The sequence below is a fragment of the Falco punctatus genome, assembly GCF_963210335.1.
Source record: "Falco punctatus genome assembly, chromosome: Z".
NCBI classification, from domain to species: Eukaryota; Metazoa; Chordata; class Aves; order Falconiformes; family Falconidae; genus Falco; species Falco punctatus.
The window spans coordinates 43,780,891-43,797,709 of record NC_137586.1 but is presented as its reverse complement, the minus strand read 5'-3'; the positions used below and the strand labels follow the sequence as shown (position 1 = coordinate 43,797,709).

Sequence of the window (16,819 nt, the reverse complement as noted above, 5' to 3'; positions counted from 1 at the left end):
AAATTATCTCTCTCCTCCTCCATCCCCTCCATCGCCCCCGCCCACCCCCCCCTTAGATACAAATCATTGCCCAATTCTGAGACTCAGACTGAACTTAGCCGCGCCTAAACTCTGTAAGAGTTTAAAAAGCAAAGAGGTCCACTCTAAAACTTGTGACTCAATGGAAGGATCTCCTTTACCCTTTTATGCCTTTGATCTTTAAAAACTATTTCCAGCTCTATTCTGACATGATTTCAATTCAATTTATATCTATGCATTTACTTCATATATAATAAGTAACAGAGTGAACACTGCCATCAAATCTTGTGCAATCGCATTTCCACAAATTCATGCTAAACCTATTTCACTCATGCTCTTTGATGGTAATTCTTTAAGCGACCTGACCTAAACCACTCCTTTTGCAACACCCATGCTCACCAAGACAGTCATTCCCCTTCACCTGGGATTCTCTGTTCTGTGCCTAAGATAAGGCTGTGTTGTCATCTTTTTTAAAAACCTATGCCCTGCATTGGTTCTTTTGGAAAAAGGTACATCAAGGGGAAAGACTCACTAAAAGAAAAGGAAAAAAAAAAAAAAAACTAACCCAATTATGTAAAGTTTTGTGATATTTGGACCCTCTAAACTAACATAAATAATGTGCAGGCATGTGCGGACATCCACACAGATCTTCAGCAAAATGCACGTTTCCCATATGCAAATTCCACATACTGCAAATTCCAATCTGAATGCTGCACATATTCACCTTTTCTCCTCCTCTTCCTCCTCTAGTTGGAAGTACCACCTTCCCTTGTTACGGCAAGCATTTTAGTCCAGATATGCCCACAAGATGTGTGGATGTATGCCCACAGGATGTACACACATGCACGTACACAGCATCAAGAGTCAGAGACAAGTCTGTTGTGACTACAGATAGTCAAGAACTCAGAAGAATGAAATAATGTCTCATTAGTTTAATTCTAGGTATTTAACATCACAAGTTTTCAAAGGAAAATCCCAGCTACCTAGTACCTTCTCAATGTGCCAGCTAAGAATGGTACAAAAGACTATGCTGGAGTTCCTGGTTTGTACTTACTGATTTCAGTGCATCAGGTGACCCTTCCACACCCAGCAAAATCATCTTCCATCCAGCTGGAGCAGACAGCTGGGGCCATTTAGCTCAGTCTGGTATCATCCCCCACTTCAGGTTAATCAGATCCTGCAGCTCACACAGGTTGGGGTTTTATTTGGTCACACTAGACACTAGCATCATTTTTATTATGAATACACCACGATCCCTAGCTCCAGCAGGAAGCTGGACACAAGACCAACAGCATGATACATGGCCATAAAACATTACTGCCATTAAACACCACACATGTTGGGTCTGCAGCAGGTCTCCTCCATGGCTGTTCCTTGCTGGCAGCTGCTATCAGAGTGTTTCGCAGCCTCCGTATAGACAGTGGAGAAAAGGACACTTAACAAGCAAAGGTGGAAGGAGAAAATGTATCGGTTTGTGTTCCTCCTGTTATCCACCTTCAGTTATAGCTTTCCCAGTCCAAATCAGCCCTCCATGAGGATACCCTTGCTCCCTTTCCTTTTTGCCTGCCTGCTGCTGGGCACCCCAGCTCCCCACTCTGCAAAGGAAACTCCAGACTCCAGCAGGTCTCACGTCATGTCAGAAACAGCCAGCATCTGTCACTCATACACAGAGGACGAAAAATCTCTTCAACTGGCAGGTGAAACCTTTCACCAGCTGTCCCAGGACCATATACAGGCATCAAACATATATACAAAAAAATTAGGGAGATGGCCTTGTTACATCATTTTCCCACTATCTCCAGATCCATAAAAACTAAAGCAATATGCTGCAAAATGATACAAAAATAAGGTTGTTATGACTCTTTTGCATAGCCTTTAAAAATCAAGTCAGATGAGTTTTATCTATGTGAAGAACAGAGCTACTGCTAATTTGTCTCTGTTAGCAGGAAGTTCTGAATTTTCTTCCTATGGTCCTACCACTAGAGTTAGTATTTTTTAAATAAAAGAAAGATTTCATTAACAATAAACAAAACACCTGGGAAAAAAAATCAAGGGAGTAAAATTTTGTGTCTATTGAGCTTCAAAGCACAACTGTTTCATTTTACAAAGGAACATGCATTTGATATAATTCTTGTGTGTTTTCTATAATGTGTCTTGTTTTCCTGCACTTGAATAATGGTACATTCTTAAAGAATCAAGGAAAACAAAAAAACCCCAAAACGTCATGTGAGGCTCCCAGAATTATTCCATGTGTGGTGAAAGACCACTGAGTGGTTAATATCTCCACTGAAACATTTTCCTTTAGCAGTACTGTTGTCATCCTGAAAGGTATCTTGTAAAAAAGCACGTTTGTTTTTCCTGCTTCACAATAATTTAGCAGCAATTTTATGTTAAGGGTATTACCGCAGTTTGGGACCTTCATATCCAGCAAGGTTGTCCTCTTGTTGTTGTCATCTGTGCAATATAAATCCTGAGTTTCTGTGTAAAACTTGGTCTCTTGGAATTTCTTGATCCACATAATTTCACAGGAACACTTAAACGGATTGTCCACCAGTATCCTATAGCAAAAAAACCCAATTTATTTAGAATGCAGAATGTATCATGCATATAGAAAAACATGGTGGCAGGGGGACTCCAAACACTCAGCTGCATACAAGTAGAAGTTGAACCCTTTAGTTAAGAAGAAGGAATGCAACTTTAGTAACCTCAATACAACGCAAGCTGCAAGCAGATAACCATTCCCATGTAGAGAGTGAAGCTCTCCTTGCACCAGGAATCCAGACTGTCATAGATTGGAGACACTAACACAGCAGGCTCAGCTACTATATCCAATTCACCAGTGTAAATCAGGAGCACGTGGACAACTGGGCTTTCCATCAAGTTCCATCTTATTTCATAAGAGTCAAGCAGAGATAGTAATTCCTCCCTTCTACACTTGACTCTGTTCAGCTACCTCAGAGAGATCATACTAGAAATGGTTTACTGCTGTGAGGTAGTAAATTCTTCATAGAATCAAACAGTCATGGATTATAAGCACACTATAACAAACTCCAATCATAAAAAAAAAAAACTTCAAAATTCATCCACAACAGCACTCTAGAAAATCTCACAGTAAAACCTTAGGTAACGTCATAAAAAAAAAAAAATAAAAGAAAATGGAAAAAACGGCCCTGAAACAGAACTACACCACCTAGCTATACAGTATGCTGCATGGATTTTAAACCACAGGTTAACAAACTTACCAAATTCTAGTTTTAAAATTCAACAAAACTACACAACAGTGTAATGCAATAACGCCCAAGTAAAATATGAACAGAAACATGCCAATGTCTAAGTAAGAAGTGACCCAGCATTACTTTTTTCTCTTACAGGCATAAATGAGATCCAATAAAGCATGTGCAAGTGACTGTTCAAGGCATCTCATTACAAGAACAATTGTTCTTAAATTTCATGGGTATTTCTGATGTACAGAATTCAGGTTGCTCACAGAATCTATGTTCATAAATGCCTCCTGAGGATATGAAGTGTGCAAATCAGGAAAAACTCAGCTTATGAGAGCTGTAACCTGTTCCCCCAAAAGCCATCCGTAGCTCTTTGAGGATTAACAGCTGTAGGGATCATTCTTGCAACTCTCTGAAGGAGCAATCTGTATTCACAGAAGTAATCTGTTGGACTTTTAACACCACCACAGAATTGCTTGTGCAAGACACAGAATATGAACATTAGGATCCCTTGGGTCAAAACCTACAGCATTCATTTCCAAAACCAGCAGGATTTAGTTCCCATCTCCTGTTTCATCATATAAGCTCCCTGTAACAGAGAAATTTGCCTTGATCAGTGGCTGAGCAGTCCTTTTCTTCCACTGTTTTATTTTGTGTCACACACACCAAGGGAGTTAGGCACATCACAGGCAGGATGCTGGATTGAGTCATGATGGCCCTCCACATACACTTGTGTGAAAGAAAGAATTATGACCTAGTAAGAGCAAATTACAAGTCTTTATCTTGTTCACTGTAACTTTACAGCTGCAGCTACAATTTGTTCTAAAAGAAGCAGCCTTTCAAAGTGGCATCTCCTTCTCTACATGCCTGGTGAATATCTCCTACTTCACCCTATCCTGAACTTTTCATCCCTTTATGTTTTAATTTACAAGAGTGCTAACAACAGGACACTTGTTCGTCAGATTTAGAGGAAGCTCCTCAGAAGCCTTTTATGGCACCAGTCTCCTCTCTGATTCCCTTTCCAAGACCCGTCTTTCTGATACTCCACCTATGTATTCTAGCCACTTACCAACAAAATTATTCCATTTTATCACTGTTTTTTCTCTCTTCAAGCTCTGATTTTTTCCCCTCTAGTTTCTTTCCCTCACTTCCCCCACGTCTGTTTACCTCACTTCATTGCAGTCTCTACTTGCATAACTTTAGTTCTTCTATCCCTACACTCCAACTGTTTCCCAAGCCCACGACACTCCACCTCAATTTTGTATCCACCCCTCCCTCCCTCCCTCTCTCTCAACCTGTCCCTCATCACACATTGCCTCCATACCTCAAATACCACTCAGTGTAACCTTCACACCATCCATTTTTCCCATGTCTGCCTCATTCCCAGTATCCTTCCCCTGCTTTTACTACCAGAACACCGTACGGGCACTGTTTAACTTGTATTAAAAACATTAATATATTCACTCCTGATTCACATCAGCCAGTTGTTTTGCCTCTAAGTGCTATTTCTCTGCTTCATTAAACTTCATTTCCATAATTCTTGTCACGTATTTGTAACATTTGATTCTCTCTGTCCAAAATCCTTTAGTATTTGTTTCTGCCCAGGAGCAAACCAATTTCTTCAGAAACATTAGCAACACACACTGTTCTCCTTCAAAATCTTTGTAAGCACTCACTCTATCCATGGCCAAAAAGCTGTTCACCTGAGATGGACAGATTCAAGACTGACTTGATTTCTCCTTCCAAATAATCATGTTACTGGCAGCAGACAAACTCCAAGAAACTGGGAGCAGAGTATGCCTTCAAAACTGCAGTTATTTCCTTTTTTGCATGCTTCCTGAAGCATGCTCACACTTACATTTGCAGCCTGGGGACAGGGGCAAAAATTAGTCCATTTCTCCAGTAACAGCTCAGAAAAAAATTGGAGAACCTCAAGCTTAACACTGTGCACCAGTCTGAGTCCTGTACCTATTTTTTTTGAGGTCACAACTACAAAATATAGAACCTACAGCCAAGTACACACTAACAATGGCTTTTTCGCAGGGACCAGATACAGCCAATGAAGAAACAGGGACTTCAGAACCAACACATCTATGCAGGGCATACAGCAGCTAGCAAGTCTCTCCATCGGAGTGCTCAGCAGCCGCCAAGTTATGAAAGAAAATTCCAGTGAGCAATGTTCCCTGGGCTGTAAAGAAAATGATTATACCAACTTAATCATCAACAAAACATACCTAAGGGGCATAACCTCTTTCTGTGGCACTGGGATTTTCTTTTCTCATTTCTCACATGCCAAAGTTTACCCGAAAAGGTTGGAGATTGGAAGGCTGGTGTTGCAATACTGGGATCAGCATTTTGGACAACTTCTGACTGTGCTCTGAGGTCCTGGAGAGCAATCTCCCTCTCCTCCGCAGCCCCTGCCCTCCCAAAGCTCCTGCAGGCCTTCTGTAGTCCCTCATATTAGCAAAGAATGCACAAGATGACCAAAATTTTGCAATGTATACTAATACAGAAATTTTGCTTGATGGAACAGATGATAAAATGCAATATTGAAACAATCAGCAAATACATGTTTAACAATGCTTCATTACCAAATGACTATATAAAGCACAATGTAACTCAAAGAATTTGAGAAAATAAAAATATTCTTCAATAGCCCACCATAAGCATAGCAGCTGCAGGGCCAATATAAGAATATGAGAGACAGGCTTCATTTGAAGATCTGTAGAAGGCTGTATTTTCACTAGCTCGCATACTTAATACAAACACCAGTTTTGTGTTAAGTCATCTCAGAATAAAATATTTTAAAGCTGAAGGGAAGAGGCTATTTTGACCTCTACATTGTTTTAAAAGATATACTTGACCTTCTTGAAGCCCTGGAATTAAAGTTTCTCTGCATTTAAGCATTTAGCATTGCTGCTTTCTTTGGATCAGAATTTCATTTCTAACCATCAGTGGACCTCCACCTTCAACAGAACAAACTTCAAAGTCTTGTTCTTCCATTCCAGCCAAAAACAAGCTTTATTTTAAGAAATGACAACTTACAGATCAGACAAACCCAGATGGCGAAAAGGCTTCTTGGACAAACTTGAGAGTTTGTTTCTGGATAAATTGCTGTGGAAAAAGAAAGATTGAACGAATTAGAATTGCTTCTTCTTGCACTGAAATAGTTTGTGTCTCTTAAAAAAACATTAAGAACTCAAACCAGCTCTAAAAAGCCCTTATTCTTTTGACTTCCATTGTAAAGAAATGGTGCTCAGCTTTGGTTTATGATTTGATGGGTTTCAAGGGTTTGAATCCAGTCTTCATATAAAGTCAAATACATTCAAAATCAAACTCAGCAAGGATCAGTATTTTCACTTTTAGCACTACTGTTCATTGCAGAAAAGCAGCAGATTTAATTGTGTTTCAAAAGTATTTTGTAAAGTCCAGGTGTTAATTACATGCTCAATTTATTCATAAGTGAAATGGGTGGATCCCTTTCTTTGATGCTGCACCAAACTCTGTACTCACATAAGCCCTCTTCGCATGCTAGCACACATCCACATCAGAGCCTTTTAGTTATTCTTTTCAAATTGCATATACAATATGCACCCACGTGGAAGATCAAAAGGAAAACTGTAAAATGCCTATATTGGGCTTTTTTATGTCAATTAAGCATTTATGGTTTCCAGTGGTAATTAAGTGAAAGGTCCTCTCCCATTACGCGGAGCAAAGAAATGTTCATCTGCATCAGAAATACTCCTCCCCTCCCAGACTGACAAAATTGCCTTCTCCACCCCAAAGTGAAATAATGCTGCTTTTATACAGTCTTACCAGTCCACCAGTTAAAAAGATAGTGAGAGCAGTAAACTGTGTAACTGCCAGCATACAGTGCAAATCAATGTGATGAGCCAAAATACCACCAGTTTCATGCAGTATTATAGAGGTGCCACAGGGGCTCTACAGTTAAAAGTTGGATTGCATTTAAAACCAGGGATTAAATATCTTCTTTTTTTTCCCCACTCTGACTAAAGAACACAGTGTTTACTTCCCGAACTTTCAATCCTTGATCTCCAAGGACAAGATAATTTTCAGAGAAATTACAAGTTGGTTCTTCCATAAATGCTTAGAACAGAATCTTTAAGAGATTTTATTTCCTGTACTTCCTTCTTGATGCCTTCTGGCAAACAACAGCCTGAAGTTTATAAATTGACTGGTCCTGATGAGTAAGAACAAAACAGATGAGCCACTGTTACATTAGTCAGGTGAACTGGACTTCCCTGTGGTAGGTGCTGGTGGAAACATCTCATGGACCCTGATCAGATATATCAAAATAAAAGTACAATTTGCACCCAGGACAGAAGTCATGTTTAAGTAAAAACTGACACTGTGATTTTTTCCCTAATACATATAAGCCATATGTTGGGAGGTTGAAAGGAAGTTGAATCCTCTTAAGGACCTGGGTTTCCGTCTCCAGCACCAAGGCAATGTGAAGCACACCAAACTCCATCCCTTTTCACTTGCCATGTAGGAGGACCCCTCCAGTTCTGACATGGCCAAGCAACACATGAGCACATGCAGATGCCCCTGTGGTATTACAAAATGAGGCATGCACCTGCTTTTCTGACCTGTACATCAATTAAATCCCACCTTTCCCAAAAGACAACCAGATAAACAGCGGGCTTTACCTGCAGACAGATGCCCATGCCACTCCCTACTCTAGTGGGAAGCAACATATTCCAGGTCATGTGATGGCCAGGTTTGACTCATGGTTTCCAGAGAGCATAGGACCCTGCTCCTCCATATCAGGAGAACTCCCTAACCATCAGACAGTGGGTTCCTCATGGAAATCTTTGTCCAGCTGAGCCCATTTGATTTTGTGTGATCTTCCCTGGAAGCCTAATAGGACAGCCAGACTCCAACTCTGATTCCAGACAAAGGCAAATCAAAGGGGATTTGAAACCCTCTACCACCAACAACTTCTTAACAGTATCACAGTACAAATCTGAAAACGGACCACAAACATCTCACGTAAGACCCCAGCCATCCTCTGAGATAGTACTTCTCTCTTTTTCGTTTTAAGAAAGTAACACCTTTAAATAAAATTTTCAAGCCTACATTAAAAACATAAAGACATAAAGATTCTGGGAGACACTTGACTGTTAGCAACTCAGAATGGATGTAACAGCCCACCTACTTCATGCGCAGGACTGAAGTTCCAGCTTTCCTAAGGGTTTCCTCCTGGCTGCTTACATGTTTCCTTCCTCAGCTTACGCATGGTCATCTAACTCACACCATCTCTTTGTGAGGTGCTGAACTGCCTGCCTCAGAGCTATGAACTCGATCAGACAACAGACTGCAAGAAGCAGGTGCTGCCATAGCCGTATCTTCTTGTCATTTAGCTTCAGGCCAGTCATTGCTTTTGGAGGATTATTGCAAACTGTAGGCAGCAGAATAGCCAAATTTACTGCCCAAATTTCACCAGGTATGTTACTTTCTGAACACTTTGTGCAGGTGCAGGTAGCAATGACTCCACGTGAGCCAGTGAAAAAATGGAACTGATAATTTAAATAAAACTATCAAAAGAACAGAGAGTCATTATCTTGTTTTTAACAACTCAAATTTTCAAAAACCAAAAGCACCCTGATAGTATTAATTATCTCTTCACATTTTTACCCATTGTGCTTGATATGCACCAGGAAAAGGAAGTAAGTACAGTAAGAGGAGTAATTAAAAATTCCTATGCCTTTATTCTTGATCATGGGTTGAAACCTTTCAGTGCTTCCAAGACTGTAGCCTTTTCTCTCATGTAGTTTAGTGCTTTAAGTTTTTTCCAAGTTGACAAGTAATTCAACAGAAATTTTTCAGATCACTGTTACAGATTTATCACCTTAAACAATACTGTGACAGCAAATGTACTTCTCATAAACTAGAGCACTTTATATTGTTTATAGAGATGCCTGCTGCAGTCTCTTTAATTCCTGTTAAGTGAAAAAATCACTACCAGGCTTATTCCAGAGTAATTAAGGACCACACTTCCACTTCCATGGAAAGACATAACATAAATTAGTTGCCCAATTCAACGACACATAAAAAGATCATGGCGAGCAGCCCCAAGAAGATCCATATTTTGGATATTTTATTCAAAAAACCCAAAAGTCTGGAGTACAGAGCCTGACTCCAAAGCTATACCTAAGGAGAAGACCCAAATTCAGTCCAAAGCGAGCCCATGATTTACATGCAAGTATCAAGCTCACCTTAAACTTGCTAGCCCTAATTCAGATAAACGCAACCTGTGGCTGTGTGAAAAAGGCAAAAGCAGCCTGAGAAACTGCATAAATATTCACATAGCTAGCAATATGGGCACAGCTCTACCACATATAGCACTCCTGGCAAGGAGAGGGAAGAAGGAAGAGGAGAGAACAGATCTAAGGAGAACTAAGGGAAAAGGTCAAGAAATGGCCATTTTGCTATGCTCAGCCTCTCTCCACTGCCTGCTATACCTATGGCTGGAGCCAGGTCAATGTGCAAGCAAGGGAAAATCTGTAGCAAGGTCTCATATGGTTTCATTTGTCTGCCTTATCCCAAACCTGAACAGTGCAGAGATACAAACACATCTTAATACCTAGAGCTGTACATATTCTACACTCACAAATCTGTGGTTTAGCGATGCAATTATACACAGCCTGGCATATAACAGTAGCTATTTTTTAACATTTGTGGAAATAGCCACTTTCTGTGCCATGTATTTTTTTTTTGTTTAAAGGTACTGATGCTATAGCATGCATGTGTATCACACAGGTCTATTAAAATTACCGTTAGCAGCAGATAATCTTAGAAATTACAGCACTACTAAACTAGGACTGTTTACTGGCTTGTTAAATACAACTGTTGACTAATTTGAGTCTAAGGTCAATAAGAATACCAGAATTAGATGAGCAAGCCAATTAATTACATTTTAGTAATATCTATTAGAGCATTTATTTTCCTGGGGTTTATGTTATTATTCAAATCTTCTCATTATACATAACTCTGGAAAGATATCTGGGCTACAGAAGTTTGGCCAAGAAGATAAGGTAATGATAAAAAAATGCTTAAGGAAATTTGTGTTAATGAGTTTCTTAAAATCTGATATTCTTGTATGATTCATAAAATACATATTATGTCTATATAGTAAAGCTCCTTAACTGCATAAAAAAGATTTTTCATAGAAGATAAACTGTAATAATATCACTAGCAAAATTAAAACTTATACAGTAACATCAGTCTTCAGAAGTGTTTGGAGTTTCTGTTTTCTTTATGGGACAGTAACAAACTGTTGTTTCAAAGTAAAATGCAAGACTTCTAAAAGACCTGTGCCCAGAGGTTACTCTTGCAAAGTGGAACTATTTCAGCTCTTAATACTTTTCACTGTCACAACCACAACAGGAGCTGCACTTCATTCCCAGTGCAGTCAACAGTTTTATTGCTGATGACAACAAGCAGTGATTCACTAGGACTTTCAGAAACATTTCAGTGTGCATCAAGACCTGCCAGAGAAAATAAACATATGTTGTTGGGGTTTTTTTCAGGGATAATAGATCAGCCTCAGCAAAAAATGCCTGCATACTTAACTACTTTGTCATGTACATATAGAGGAGGTGGTACCACTTAGTATCTTCCATTTTATCTGGGCTTATCCTTAATCCTGTGTCTGTTAACATTACTAAATCCCCACAAAAAGAAAAAACAGTATGAAACTGGATAAGCTTTTGGTTCATAATGTAAGTATTGTGGATCAGGATTCCATGTACATCAACCAAACAGATGTCAGTCAGCCTAATTCAGCAAGCAGCTTCATGAACTACAGATCTAGCAAAGCCTGCTTACCAACAGATCCATATTCCACGTTTGACTGTGTCTTCCTGCTGAAACTCTTCCCTTGGCTGAAGTATTTTAAGGACATCTTGTCCACATGGGTTCTGTAGTGCCTAGCAGGTCATACAGACACAGTGATACTTTTCCCCTTAAGTGGGTAATCTAGTAGGGTCTCCCTGTTCTGTCCAATGGTGAGTTTTCAGAAAACCTGTTTACCTGTATCAGTTTTGGTTAGAAGAATCACCTGGGACAGAGACACTTCATGACTGCATGAAACCCATTTCCCTAAGGAAACAGGAAAAAAAGCCTATCAAGAGGATCCCACCAATTGTCTCAGTTATCTTTTTCCATGTCTACTTGCCCATACAGCTAGGAAGATCTTCCAAACATCTATTTACCCTGCTTCAGTCAGCCTCTGAGCCTCCTTAAATTATTTGCTTTACAAGCTCCTTGTAGCTCTGTCGCTCTTCTCTGTAATAGCTTCCAAGATGGGTAGATTCAGTGTCCTAATCTATATATAGCATTCCGATAGATGCCTTCCCAGCAGCTCAAGTAACAGGGAAGTGATATAAAAATCTAACACAAAATTCCTTTTGATCCCAGAATGAATTTGCTTTGCTCTGCTGCATTATATTGAGATTCTGCCCCAGCACAGCCACTAGATCTTTCTGTGCAAATGTGCCTCTCAGCCAGTAAGTTCTTATTGCACATTTCCACAGCCAGCACATATGCACTCGGCTTTATGGAGTTTCATCTTTTACAACCGTAGTTCACTGAGAAATTGTTACACAGGTAAACACACAAATTCAGGCTAGAAGACACCTCCCTTATATCACTACCTGATGATATTAAAAGCTCTTTACTTTTTTAATGACTATATGAAGTAATACGTAAGCCTAATAGGCTGACAAGATCTTGTTCACACTCTGCCAGTGATTGTTCCACATCAAGGAGAGCAGTTACTGTTTAGGCAGATACAGACATTCATGTCCACTTCCTTACATGAATTAATTGCCATTCTTTGGAAAACACAGGTGCAGGAAATTATTAAATTTCATTAGCAAAGCAATCAGCCCTGCTCTCTGTTCAACTGTTCTTCCGTATTACAAGAAAGCATCTTCCAAGTCCAAGGCTTGGCCTTATGACTTCCCAGTCTCATTAGGACTTTAACAAAAGCAAGGAGTTAAGTGCTAAATATATCTAACAAGGATGGATGGGCTGAAACACACACCTGAATACTTGGCTAAACCAGGGCTCCTGTGAGGAACTGAGCCTCTCACATGATCTTAATGTTTTGTAGGGCTAGATCCATGGTTTTCCATGTAAGTAGCAAAGCGAGCTACTCCATTTCTGTCCCACCAAAAGACACTGCGGTCCTTCAGGGACGTGTACTTACGCTAAAAAGAAACAAAGCCTTTCATTTTAGCTGATTATTTTTCTTTCTAGTTTTATAAAAAACTTTGATCAGTTCAGCCTTTGCTAAATCTAAAATGTAAGTAATCTAGAAAAACAGAGTCAAGAAGCTGCACACACACAAACTCTGCCTCCTGAAGTTCATGAACCACAAATTGCATTTGGGTGTGAAAGTAACCTCATTCTTCTATTCTGCTTTGGGTGCATTAGTTCAAATCTTAAGTGACCTTCCAAAGTGTATCTTCTGATCATCCCCAGGACTTACGTGCATAGTCATGTCACAGTCTCTGGGCATACGCACTGGTGAAATTACATTAGATGCGCTCCATGCATGCACCTAACTGCACTGTAGCTGCTAAAACACATTCAGCCCATGGAATCAGATTAGAGCTACTCAAACCTATGTCACTGAGTGTGGTGCATAATGTGGACATCACACCCTCGGCAACAGCTCACTCAGCTGACAGAGGCACTCTGTGCTACACTACTTACCACAGAAGACACAGCCAGAGTCCATTGTTAGGACCAGGACAATGAACCATGGTCTTTTTACCAACTCACATTATGTTCTCATGATCTGACAGTCCCCCACCATGCATGTCCTATGCTCTGCCAGTTCCTTACCATACATGTCTTATGTAGGGTCTATTAACAACAGAAGATCATTATAAATCTGTCTAGTTAAAACATTTTTAATGAAGTAAATGGTAAAAGAGAAAAATAAATTAACAATTACTTAAATTAATACAAATTGGGCCGTTTTGATTTAGAAGGCAGATGCTATTCTTACTCACATGTACTGTAGGTTGACGTTTTTCACAAATGCCTGACGGGACACAAATCTTAAGCCTGAATCCACCACGGTCCTGTGAAAATACACAAAACTCTTAGGATATTTCGTTTAACTATAATGGAATTCTTAATTTATAATAATGGTTAGAGTGCAGATGAAATCTCAACAAGGCTGAACTGCAAGATTTACAACTATCCTCTAACACAAAAAGTCAGGCCTACACTCTGATGAGGCCTTTATATGCTTCTATAAAAGAAATGAAGAAAAAAAAGATTTATAAAATATACATCTCACATACTCACAGATTTTTAAGTCCAACATAAAATCCAACTTCATTGTCATTGATACTTTCTAAATTTCGCTGGTTTGCGATGTAACTGTTGAAAAAGCAAGACACAAAAAAGTATGAAAGTAGATCCTTCCGTGGCTTTGACTGTTTAGAGATGAAGCACTGATGTCAGAAAGACAGCAGTGATTGCTGACCTACTGCCATTAACACTAAGGTCTAGTTAGAGCATTTATAGAACAAAAGTGCTCCTTAAAATATTCCACATCATTTAAATGGTACTTTGTGGGACCAGGCTGGAGGAGAAACAGTTGGGTTTTACACAGGGGAAATGAAGCCTTGTTCATCAAGGAAGCAAGTCACCCTGAGGGCACAGTACGTAAAGCTGTATTACAGTGTCATCAATTTCCAGGACTCGCTTCCCTACCTCATGGATTTTCACAATAGCAAAAGGGCCAACTTGAATGGTGGCAGTGGAGTTACCCTCATTTACAAGGAGGAGGGATCAGACTGCCCTAGCCTCTTCTCTCATGTTGATAACTTCATCACTTGTTAAACTGATTTTCTCCATGCCACGAAGTAGCTTCAGTTTTATCTGCAGCGTGTGGCAATGGGAAAACTGAGGAAATGGAGTCTGTACTTCATGATGTTACATACACAAGCAGAAATTAAGAGGAAATGTCACAGTAGACCAAAGCTGAGTCCACTCACATACCATGAATATCTGCCTGAATCCCAAAAGGATGTGGGCATGCAAGCCAGTCCTTTGTATTATGGTCATGTGAGATCTATGAATAACCAGTGACATCCCACAGACTTGAAATTAAAATGTGTTACAGGTAATGCATGGGATGATATATAATCTGTTACCTCTTCTGCAGCAAGAAGAAAAGTTTCACAATGCAAATCATGCATTCTTCTTCTAGGAAGAAGAAATCAGTAGAAACTGCAACTCAACTAGTGTTATGAGCAGAAAAGTAAGCCTGATGTATGAGATGCCTTGCTAAAGAGTCCATGCACTTCAAAAGAGAACCCCAGTCCCAGAAAAACTTTAAAGAGACTGACCCATATTTTCATGAGAATCCAGAACTCCAGAACAAAGCTGCAAGTTTTCCTAAAAAGGAGTCTTTCTTTGCTAGAATAAAGTCTGTCTCCATTTTAAGCATTTTTATTATTATTATTATTTAAAGGGAAATCTGGTGAATTGGAAAGAAAGTGTATTGAATTCCCAAAGGCAACCTATCTATCTCAGCTGGTGTGTTGAAGAAATTCACTGTGTGCCCACATCCCAATAAAAGCTTGAGAACTGCATTTGGGCTCTCCTCCAAAGCTGCAAATCTGACTTGCACTATGCTCTTGCCAAGTACCAGGAAAAGTAAAGTTTCCCCTAATAGGATTCACTCTCTTGGGAAAAAGAAGGGCAGTAAAAAGACAATGTATGACGCTAGACAAAACACATTACTATAGCATCATATGACACCAACTGCTCTGTAGGACTTCTTAGGATAAGGTTAACACGGTGTACCCATTACAAGATAATAGTCCTTCATATTTTATGTTTCCTTCTTTGTTTTTTTTAAGGCAATCTGATTTACTCTCTTGGGGTTTATTAATCTTTCATTGTTGTTGTGGTGGTTGCTGTTTGGTAAATTTACATATTTTGCCAAGTAAAAGCAATGAAGTAGTTTACAAAAGACTGTCAATCCTTCCATTCGAGTGTCCTGCAAGTGAATGACCATACTTCCTCTGAACCTGCCCTGAAGAAGAACTCATGATTTAATTATCACCTTCTCTGTCACTTGGGACCTATTAATACTAAAGTTATGCAAGACGTATGAAGATATGCAAGACGTATGAAGATACCTTCCTCATCCTGCCCTCAGTGTCCAACCAGACAGAGGTAGGCAAAACGTGGAAGAGCAGGAATTGAGGAAAATGGACAGAGAAAAACAGAGGAATAAGAGACTCAGAATAGTAAAAGAGAAGAAACTGAGCAATGACTTGTACTAGCTCAAGATTAAGCCATCAAAAAGCCTGACAAACACTGCCAGAATGCAGATCCATCTCTTAAACACATTTATCACCCATCTAAATCTGACACTGCAATTTTAATCATAAAAACATTTAACCAAAACCTCCCACTAGAAGAAGTTCCATAACTTGACATAACTTATAGTGTTGCACAGAAATATATTGGTGCATTACATCCTGTGGTAAGCCTCAGCCACTGTAAAATAGCTTAGCTCTGCTGAAGTCAATGGAGCTACCACAGTTTATATCAGATGCAAATCTGAGTATGAGCACAAAATCTACATAAAAAAAAGATCAGTGTTGGCCTATTAGGGAACAAACCAAAAGGATGATATTTTGGAAGAAGTGACATGAATTTATGATCTTTTCTTTCCTTCTCTTACGGCATTCCTTAAAAGAAAAGTGAGGGGGGGCATACTTTACTCTTAGCTGCTGCTAGTTTCTTTATGGTGAATGATTTATGATTCCAGTTCCTAACAGAAAGACCCAAAAGAAACCACTGATTTTTCATAGCTATACCTTTGAGTAGGGACCTAGAAGAAATGGCTAAGTGCAACTAACTGAAAACAATAACTGCTCTGCAATACATTTGTAAAAACACTCTCTGTACAAAACATGACAGTAAAGTGAATTCCATGCAGTTGGAAATCCTTGAAGAAATAGTGGACAGATGTAATTTACCATAAGCAGGTCATGTCCTCTTATGCTTAACAAGTCTGTTTTAAGTTAAGCCTCTGCAGCTATTTCATAGCAGTGAGAAAGAAAGGAGTGCAATGATGTAGCTATACACTGTAAGGGGACGTTGTTCTTTTTAATTTAGAGGGAGGTTTGCAATAAAACCTATCCCTAACTGAAGTCTATTTTTACCTTTTTCACAACTACTCTACCTTGATGTAACTTATCATCAAACATTAATACACTAAAAGCTCTGACTTGTGGTGGGCGACGCTGAGAAATGTAATTTGCGTGCCTGGCCTTAAGAATATCCACCCTGTTCTTTAACTGAACATTTTTACTGTAGCACAGAAGAAAAACATCCTGACTCACGGCTGGCTGAAGTCACGTGAGGGGCTTGGAAGCTCCCGCTGCACACCACAGCAAAGTGTAGCAATGCCAAAACCTGGCTGGATAGCACCCAGTCACATCACACGTATCAGCTCACAAACACAGATTTCTGCCTACAATACTATTTGCTTGATTATACTATAGCATTCTGCC

The 16,819-nt window shown here is 39.5% G+C and overlaps 1 protein-coding gene across 1 annotated transcript in view; it reads right to left on the bottom strand.

Moving 5' to 3' along the window:
- Nucleotides 1-16,819, bottom strand: part of NTRK2 (neurotrophic receptor tyrosine kinase 2) — a 224,270-nt gene that overhangs the window by 188,155 nt on the left and 19,296 nt on the right. The window contains exons 2-5 of the mRNA XM_080372754.1: nucleotides 13,587-13,661; nucleotides 13,286-13,357; nucleotides 6,285-6,353; nucleotides 2,422-2,576 (exon numbers count right to left, since the gene is read on the bottom strand). Coding sequence (XP_080228880.1) covers nucleotides 2,422-2,576; nucleotides 6,285-6,353; nucleotides 13,286-13,357; nucleotides 13,587-13,661 — 371 coding nt within the window. The remainder of the gene's footprint in view (nucleotides 1-2,421; nucleotides 2,577-6,284; nucleotides 6,354-13,285; nucleotides 13,358-13,586; nucleotides 13,662-16,819) is intronic.